The 9,672-nt window shown below is 51.6% G+C and overlaps 1 protein-coding gene across 2 annotated transcripts; it reads left to right on the top strand.

The window, feature by feature from the left end:
- Positions 1 to 315: 315 nt before the first annotated feature.
- On the top strand, positions 316 to 9,216 carry AMHR2 (anti-Mullerian hormone receptor type 2). Of its 2 annotated transcripts, XM_066254872.1 has the most exons (11): positions 316 to 364; positions 668 to 850; positions 1,152 to 1,343; positions 1,613 to 1,687; positions 1,874 to 1,992; positions 2,094 to 2,324; positions 5,761 to 5,875; positions 6,020 to 6,192; positions 6,643 to 6,790; positions 6,955 to 7,091; positions 9,007 to 9,216. In XM_066254872.1, exons 1-11 carry the CDS (start codon positions 316 to 318, stop codon positions 9,214 to 9,216), a joined length of 1,632 nt encoding a protein of 543 aa, XP_066110969.1. The 2 variants fall into 2 exon arrangements, with proteins under 2 accessions (XP_066110969.1, XP_066110970.1); XM_066254873.1 differs by lacking the exons at positions 6,643 to 6,790; positions 6,955 to 7,091.
- Positions 9,217 to 9,672: the final 456 nt, after the last annotated feature.

The following is a 9,672-nucleotide window of genomic DNA, read 5'->3' as shown; positions in this document are numbered from 1 at the left end:
CATCACTGGGTTCTTAGCTGGGCCTCCAAGGCCTCCTCCTCCCACTTTACAGAGAAAAGAGGAGGTAGTCGAGTAGAGGAGGATGTGAGATTGGTTCTCTGCTCCTCCCTCTCTCTCCTTGCCCCCCCCCCCCGCACCCATCCTCTCCCCCACAGCAGCCATCTCCCCCACAGAGACGGGAAAGAGGGAGGAGGGCGGAGTTGGGGACTGAGGGATCAGAAGCCCCACAGTGCCCTGTATCTGAAGGAAGCTCTGACCAGGGGCAGCTGTGGTGGCTCATGCTCCTCACCTTCTGCTACTGCTTCCTTCAAAATGATGCTGGGTACTCTGGGGCTTTGGGCACTGCTTCCCGCAGCTGTGCAAGGTAAGTGTCCACTGGGAGGGGCAGGGTCTTTCCATTCACTCACTGAGGAAAAGGAGCACTTGCAACAGCAGCCACCCCTTTGGAAGTGTGGTGAGTGGAGTAGGTGAGTGGGTGAAGGGCAGAGGCATGTGTCCCTATGGTGGAGGCCAGATTCCAGGCCTCTGCTGACACTCTTTCCACCTATGGCTTTACCTTGCTGGCCCTGGGATATGAAACATGTTTTGTCTCTCCTTTTGGCTGCTGTTTTTACCCCTGCATTTACTCTCATCTTGAACCCTCCTCCCACCCAACCCTGGGCCACAGCACCCACAAGCAGGCGGACCTGTGTGTTCTTTGAGGCCCCTGGAGTGCGGGGAAGCACAAAGACACTGGGGAAGCTACTAGATGCAGGCCCAGGGTCCCCCAGGATTATCCGCTGCCTCTATAGCCACTGCTGCTTTGGGATCTGGAACCTGACCCAAGACCAGGCACAGGTGGAGATGCAAGGTAAATGGCAAAGCATATGGCAGGTGATAGCTAGGGTGAGAGACAGGTACATCCTGGGGTGGGGGTGGGGTGGCAGCTGAGGGAGAGGAGTTGAAATGGAATGTGTGAAGGGAAAGGAAAGTCCCTATGAGACAGAAGGGCTGCTTCTGAGATGGGATTTATCCTCTCTGTCCCCAGACACCATTATACTCCCTCTCTCTCTCTCTCTTTCTCTCTCTCTCTCTCTCTCCCCCTTTTTCTTCCTCTCTCTCTTAATCCCTTTCTCTCTTTCTCTCCTCTTCTCCTAATCCCACTCTATCAGGATGCCGAGACAGCGATGAGCCAGGTTGTGAGTCCCCCCGCTGTGACCCAAGCCCCCGAGCTCAGCCCAGCCCCAGCTCCATTCTCTTCACCTGCTCCTGTGGCACTGACTTCTGCAATGCCAATTACAGCCATCTGCCTCCTCTGGGGAGCCCCGAGACTCCTGGCTTCCAAGGTCCCCAGGCCATCGCAGGTAGCTCCCTGGGGTGCTGACCCTGGATGGGGACTGGGGCCCAGGTTAGGATGAGAGGTAGAACCAGAGCCAGTTCTCATCCTACCCCCATCCCAAGCTTCACTTCTTCTGGCCTTGAGAAGTTGGTTGCCCTGGTGACTGGGAGATAATGTGGCTTGTGACCAGGGTGGAGGTGGGTTGAAAAGCAAGATATCTGAGGAGGGGGAGAGGAGCAAAGACTGGATTTGGGGCAGGGCTCATGCAGCCTGCATTCTTGTCTTAATGCCCAGGTGAGTCCATCTGGATGGCGCTGGTGCTGCTGGTGCTATTTCTCCTGCTGCTGCTGCTGGGCAGCATTATATTGGGTACTAATCTGTCCCATTTCTCCCTTGCAACCCCAAAATAGTCCCCCAAAGCCCTGACCCCTCTCCCAGCTTCCCTGACCCCATGGTTCTAAGAGCTCTACAATCTGATTGCCCTTACCTCCCACAAAGCCCCTTTCCAGTCTCAATGCCTGTGCACCCTGATCCTAAGGCACTTCTCTATCCCAGCCCTGCTACAGCGAAAGACCTGCAGAGTGAGAGGTGGGCTGGAGCCAGAGCCAGAGCCAGACTCAGACAGAGACTGGAGTGCGGAGCTGCCTGAACTACCTGAGCTGTACTTCTCCCAGGTGCCCAGGAAGGGAGAGAAGGCACTTAGAGAGGGTGTGCTGGGGAGGAAGCCTAGCTCTGGTATTAGCTGAGGCTCATACCACATACCATATCCCAACAGGTAATCCGGGAAGGAGGTCATGCAGTGATATGGGCTGGGCAGCTGCAAAGCGAGCTGGTAGCCATCAAGGCCTTCCCCCTGAGGGCTGTGGCCCAGTTCCGAGCTGAGAAAACATTGTATGAGTTGCCAGGCCTACAGCATGACCACATTGTCCGCTTTATCACTGCCAGCAGGGGGGGACCTGGCCCCCTGCACTGTGGGCCCCTGCTGGTATTGGAACTGCACCCCAAGGTGAGGACAAAGAAATATACATGTGTGTGTTTGCCTGTGTGTGAATGGGGTTGGAGGTGGAGAGACTAGATGGCAGCTGGGCTTGTCCATGCTTATTCTTCTGCTTTAGATTTTCTCTTTTCTAAGCATTAAAAATAATTTTTTTGTTTTTTCTGTTTTATTACACAAGAAATACCTGCTAATACTTTTTTTAAAGGGATTTATTTTATAATATATTTTTAGATTTTTTTTTCAAATTTTATTTATTTATTTATTTTTACAGGGACAGAGAGAGTCAGAGAGAGGGATAGACAGGGACAGACAGACAGGAACGGAGAGAGATGAGAAGCATCAATTATTAGTTTTTCGTTGCGTGTTGCAACACCTTAGTTGTTCATTGATTGCTTTCTCATATGTGCCTTGACTGCGGGCCTTCAGCAGACCGAGTAACCCCTTGCTGGAGCCAGCGACCTTTGGTTCAAGCTGGCGGGCTTTTGCTCAAACCAGATGTGCCCGCGCTCAAGCTGGCGACCTCTGGGTCTCGAACCTGGGTCCTCCACATCCCAGTCCGATGCTCTATCCACTGTGCCACCACCTGGTCAGGCTATATATTTTTAGATTTTATTTATTCACTTTTAGAGAGAGAGAGCAAGAGAGAGGAAAGAGATAGAACAGGGAGAGGAGCAGAAAGCATCAACTCTCATATGTGCCTGGACCAGGCAAGCCCAGGGTTTTGAACCAGCAACCTCAGCATTTCAGGTCGACACTTTATCCACTGCACCACCGCAGGCCAGGCCTCACTCCACTTCTGAAATCTGGAATTCTGGGAAGTCCCCTCTTTGACCATGTGCCCCACTGCCCAGATCAAAAATCACTGCTTTTTAAATTTTGTTTATTTGTTGTTGGGTTTTTTTTTGTTTTTATTTATTTTTTTGTATTTTTCTGAAGTTGGAAACCGGGAGGCAGTGAGACAGACTTCCGCATGCGCCCGACCGGGATCCACCGGGGTCCACCAGGCATGCCACCAGGGGGCGATGCTCTGCCCATCTGGGGCGTTGCTCTGTTGCAACCAGAGCCATTCTAGCACCTGAGGCAGAGGCCATAGAGCCATCCCCAGCGCCCGGGCCAACTTTGCTCCAATGGAGCCTTGGCTGCGAGAGGGGAAGAGAGAGACAGAGAGGAAGGAGAGGGGGAGGGGTGGAGAAGCAGATGGGCACTTCTCCTGTGTGCCCTGGCTGGGAATCGAACCCGGGACTCCTGCATGCCAGGCCGACACTCTACCACTGAGCCAACCGGCCAGAGCCTGTTTATTTTTTTTATTTATTTATTTGTTTGTTTATTTATTTATTTATTTTGTATTTTTCTGAAGCTGGAAACGGGGAGGCAGTCAGACAGACTCCCACATGCGCCCGACCCGAATCCACCTGGCATGCCCACCAAGGGGTGATGCTCTGCCCATTTGGGGCGTTGCTCTGCTACAACCAGAGCGATTTTACACCTGAGGCAGAGACCATGGAGCCATCCCCAGTGCCCGGGCCAACTTTGCTCCAGTGGAGCCTTGGCTGCGGGAGGGGAAGAGAGAGACAGACAGGAAGGAGAGGTGGAGGGATGGAGAAGCAGATGGGCACTTCTCCTGTGTGCCCTGGCCGGGAATCGGACCCGGGACTCCTGCATGCCAGGCCCACACTCTACCACTGCGCCAACCAGCTAGGGCCTGTATATTTGTTTTAACTTTCCTGGCACACTGAAAGTGCTCAGTGTTTGTCTAATGAAGGACTCTAGCTCCTTTCCCAACACTTCCTACTTGCTCCCAACCACCACTCTCATACCCAATGGCTCTACCCATCGGTCAGCTCTGCCATGCAGGCCTGACTCCTCGAGCCAGGTGGTTCATGAGGGGTGCCCTGACCTAGCTTGTGCTGCCTCTCCGGATTCTTTGTCCCAAGACCTCTGAGGTAGTAGTATAAGGTGGTTAATAGTGACTCTTGAGTCAGACTGCTTTGGTTCACGCTCTACTTCTCTTTCACTAAGTGAATTCCAGAAAGTTTAGTTCTCTCTCTGTCAAGCTCCTTATCTATAAAATGGGAGTGACAAGAGTATCTACCTCCTAGAGTTGTGAGGATTATAGGAGGCCTGGCCCACAGTAAGTGCTCAGGACACTTGAACTAGAGCAGGGGTCTGGAAACTTTTTGGCTGAGAGAGCCATGAATGCCACATATTTTAAAATGTAATTCCGTGAAAGCCATATAACGACCCGTGTATGTTATGTATTATCCAATAAAAATTTGGTGTTGTCCCAGAGGACAGCTGTGATTGGCTCCAGCTACCCACAACCATAAACATGAGCAGCAGGAAATGAATGGATTGTAATACATGAGAATGTTTTATATTTTAACATTATTATTATTTTTATTAAAGATTTGTCTGCGAGCCAGATGCAGCCATCAAAAGAGCCACATCTAGCTCATGAGCCATAGGTTCCTGACCCCTGAACTAGACTTACGTTGTTGTTGTTTTTTAATTTATTTATTGCCTGACCTGTGGAGGCGTAGTGGATAAGGCAACAACCCAGAATGCTGAGGTCGCTGATTCGAAGCTTTGGGCTTGCCCGGTCAAGGCACATACAAGAAGCAATCCGGAGATGATGCTTCCTGCTACCCGCCCCCACCACCACCTTTCTCTCTCCTCTCAAAAATCAATAAATAAAATTTTTTTAAAAAGTTATTTATTGATTTTAGAGAGAAAGGAAGGGAGAGCAAGAGAGAGAGACAGAGACATCACTCTGTTCCTGTACGTGCCCTGACCAGCAATTGAACCTGCAACTTTGGTGTATTTGGATGACACTCTAACCAACCCAGCTATCCAGCCAGTGATAGAACTACTACTTTTCCCATCAATGTGATTGATGCACGTTCTCACTTCTCTATTGCCTATTATCTTGGCCTAGATGTGTCAGTGTGTCAGTCTGTTGAAAGATGCAGGGGGATGTCTATCAGTTGATCCCTGTTCTCTTGGGTAGATCATCCACCTCCACTTTTTTTTTTTTTGTATTTTTCTGAAGCTGGAAACGGGGAGGCAATCAGACAGACTCCCACATGCGCCCGACCGGGATCCACCCGGCACACCCACCAGGGGGCGATGCTCTGCCTATCTGGGGCGTCGCTCTGCTGCAACCAGAGCCATTCTAGCGCTTGAGGCAGAGGCCACAGAGCCATCCTCAGTACCTGGGCCAACTTTGCTCCAATGTAGCCTTGGCTGTGGGAGGGGAAGAGAGAGACAGAGAGGAAGGAGAGGGGGAGGGGTGGAGAAGCAGATGGGCACTTCTCCTGTGTGCCCTGGCTGGGAATTGAACCCAGGACTCCCGCACACCAGGCTGACGCTCTACCACTGAGCCAACCGGCCAGGACCCATCCACCTCCATTTTTATATGTCCTTTCTTCTCTCTACTTCTTCCCAGGGTTCGCTGTGCTACTACTTAACCCAGCACACCAGTGACTGGAGAAGTTCTCTACGGATGGCACTGTCTCTGGCACAGGGCCTGGCATTTCTCCATGAGGAGCGCTGGCAGGATGGTGGGTGAGCTGAGAACAGGGAGCCACGAGAGTCAGGAGCCACACTGCTATGTTTCTGATTCACTCTTAGGTTGGAGGGGAAGGATTGGGTCAAAAGAGAAAGGAATAAAATCCATGCCCAGTCAACCTTGGCTTCTCTAATAGGCCAGTATAAACCAGGTATTGCCCACCGAGATCTGAGCAGCCAGAATGTGCTCATTCGGGAGGATGGGTCATGTGCCATTGGAGACCTGGGCCTTGCTTTAGTGCTGCCTGGTATCACTCAGCCCCCAACCTGGGCCCCTACTCAACCCCAAGGCCCTGCTGCCATCATGGAGGTGAGTAATCCAGGTAAGGATGAGGCTTAGGATGATGATGGTGGTACTGATGAAAATGTGCCCATTGCTATAGCCACAGTGCAGCAGTGCCTACAGCATTTGGAACATTGATGAGTCTGTTTTTTGTTTTTAATTTTTTTCCCCATTGATTTGAGAGAGAGAGAGAGAGAGAGAGGAAGGGTGAGAGAGGGTGGGGAGGGAGAGAGAAGCATCAAATTGTTTCACCCAGTTGTTCATTTACTTGTGTACTCATTGATTGCTTCTGGTACATGCCCTGACCAGGATTGAACTTGAAACCTCTGGTGTGCTGGGTCAATGCTTTATCCACTGAGCCATCTAGTCAAGGCACATTGATGAGTCTGTATTTGGGGGGGGGATAGTGCATGGGCCAGTGTTGTGGTGAAGATTGCCAAGGAGATGATTCTTGGTTCCCTACACCTTTCTCTCCAGGCTGGCACCCAGAGGTACATGGCCCCGGAACTCCTGGACAAGACTCTGGACCTACAGGACTGGGGCACAGCCCTCCGGCGAGCCGATGTTTATTCTCTGGCTCTGCTCCTGTGGGAGATCCTGAGCCGCTGCCCAGATTTGTGGCCTGGTAAGGATGGGTGCAGTAGTCCTCTCTTCCCCAGTGCCTCACCTATCCATTACAGATTGACCTACCACCTGACCCAGGAAGCTCTGGCTTTCACCCCCTTGGTCTTTCCACAAAGAAGGTACCCCTAGTGCTAAGTGACACATAGCTCTATGTGCTTTTCCTAGACAGCAGTCCACCACCCTTCCAACTCGCCTATGAGGCAGAACTGGGCAGCACCCCCACCACTTCTGAGCTGTGGACCTTGGCAGTGGAGGAGAGAAGGCGCCCCTACATCCCACCTACCTGGAGCTGCTTTGCCACAGTAAGAGACCACAGGCTGATGGGATGGGGACCTCAAGAGTCTGGGCAAGAGCTTTAGGGGCTTGTCTGTCGGGACCAGTCTCTTTAGTTCTACCTCTTCACCTCTCACCACTCTTGGCTCATGTTCAGCTGAAACTGGGCAAATTTTTTCTGTACCTCAGTTCATCCTCTTCTACCGTCTCACACAACCCATTCCTAAGACTCACACCTTCCCCTTGCTCAGTCTTGCCCTGTCTGTCTTTTTTCTCCTTACTATCAGTTAGTCCTATTTTTCAGTCCCCTGCTTCAGGAAGTCCTCCTTGGCTTTGCTTCTGCCCTGAGCTCTGTCCCCAGGATGGCTTCTCTCTTGATTCACTGGCATCCATCTAATCTCCAACCCAATAATTTCTCATTCTGTCCTATACATCTGCGTTTCTGCCATGAACCAAAATAAAGCCAGTTCTAGGTATAAAAAGTTACGGCCCTGGCCAGTTGGCTCAGCAGTAGAACGTCAGCCTGATGTGTAGAAGTCCCAGGTTCAATTCCCGGCCAGAGCACACAGGAGAAGCGCCCATCTGCTTCTCCACCCTTCCCCCTCTCCTTCCTCTCTGTCTCTCTTCCCCTCCTGCAGCCGAGGCTCCATTGGAGCAAAGTTGGCCCGGGCACTGAGGATGGCTCTGTGGCCTCTGCCTCAGGCGCTAGAATGGCTCTGGTCGCAACAGAGTGACGCCCCAAGATGGGCAGAGCATCGCCCCCTGGTGGGCGTGCCGGGTGGATCCTGGTCGGGCACATGCAGGGGTCTGTCTGTCTGCTGTCACCCCCTTCTCACTTCAGAAAAATACAAAAAAAAAAGGTTAAAGCAATGACTGACTGGTGGTGGTATAGTAGATAGAGCATCGACCTGGGTCCCAGGTTTGAAACCGAAGTCAGCAGCTTGAACACACGGGGTCAATGTCTCAGGTTGGACTCCCTGGTCAAGACACATATGAGAAGCAATCAATGAACAACTAAAGTGACACAACTATGAGCTGATGCTTCTCATCTCTCTCCCTTCCTCCCCTCTCTCCGTCTCTCTTTCGTTCTCTTTTTTTAATTTTTTTCTATTTTTTTGTATTTTTCTGAAACTGGAAACGGGGAGAGACAGTCAGACAGACTCCCGCATGCGCCCGACCAGGGGGCTATGCTCTGCCCACCAGGGGGTGATGCTCTGCCCCTCCGGGGCGTCGCTCTGTTGTGACCAGAGCCACTCTAGCGCCTGGGGCAGAGTCCAAGGAGCCATCCCCAGCACCCAGGCCATCTTTGCTCCAATGGAGCCTCGGCTGCAGGAGGGGAAGAGAGAGACAGAGAGGAAGGAGAGGGGGAGGGTTGGAGAAGCAGATGGGCGCTTCTCCTGTGTGCCCTGGCTGGGATCGAACCCGGGACCTCTGCACGCCAGGCTGATGCTCTACCACTGAGCCAACCGGCCAGGGCCTCTTTCATTCTCTTACTGAATTAAAAAAAAAAAAAGGTTAAAGCAGTAAAGTGAAATTTCAGGGATGTGTACAAATATTTTTAACAGGAAACCACTTCCCTTCTACCTGGTCTGAAATTTTCACTGCATAAGTATTTGCTGTGTTAGGTAACAGAGACCCAGGCATTGTTTGCAGAAGATCCTGTTTGCCTGAAAGGAAGGAGAGCAATTTCCCATCAACATGTTAAGCCATTAACCCTCCTCAGAGGAAAAGCTGGACCCTTTGGAAGGCACGCAGACAACCTGTCTCAGGCAACAAGATGCAGAAGGCTGGGTTTCAGTGAGAGAGAGGGGAGGGTTGCTCCAGGAAAAATCAGAAGAGAAATGTTGAAACAGGAAAGTGGCAGACAACTTTCAACTCTGAGGACTACTCAGGGGGCCACTCAGGGTCCTGGGGTCAAGCTTGTCTCCTGGTCATTCTTCCCAGGATCCTGGTGGCCTGAGAGAGCTCCTAGAGGACTGTTGGGATGCAGACCCAGAGGCACGACTGACAGCTGAGTGTGTACAGCAGCGCCTGGCTGTCCTGGCCCATTCTCAGGAGGTCCACCACTTCCCAGAGGGCAGTTCCCATATCTGCCCACCTCTCTGTCCAGAAGACAGTCTCTCAACTCCTCCCCACTGCCATTCTCCCTTGTAAGTCTCAGCTGAGAATCTGCCACTTCAGCATTCAGCAAGATCCTTTTCCCATGATTCTCAACCTGCCAGTACCATTTCTAATGTGTAAATATGCAGTTTATGTATAATCTATGTGTGTGCAAACATAGATGTGGTGATCAGATGCCTGCTTCTTCTGCTTCACCGCTGCCTTTCCTGCCTGCCAAATGCTTGGATCCTTCTGTGGGCACCCAGTCCCCTATAGTTCTGACCAGCGATGGAGGGCAGATGTGCAAAGGAATGAGATAATGTCAGCTTTCCTGACTCCACGTCCTTAGGTCATCCTCCCTTCCTGTAATTCTGGACTTCTCCTGGCTCTCTTCTTTTCATTCTCTTCTACAAGCCTTTATTTGGTGGGATCCCATGAAGGGAATTGGGTAAAGGTACTCAGTGACCCACAACTCACTTAGTTGGGGTCCTGTACAGTGTCCTGGGTTGG

Source organism: Saccopteryx bilineata, chromosome 2, assembly GCF_036850765.1.
Source record: "Saccopteryx bilineata isolate mSacBil1 chromosome 2, mSacBil1_pri_phased_curated, whole genome shotgun sequence".
Taxonomy (NCBI): Eukaryota; Metazoa; Chordata; class Mammalia; order Chiroptera; family Emballonuridae; genus Saccopteryx; species Saccopteryx bilineata.
This window is presented reverse-complemented; position numbering and strand designations above follow the sequence as displayed.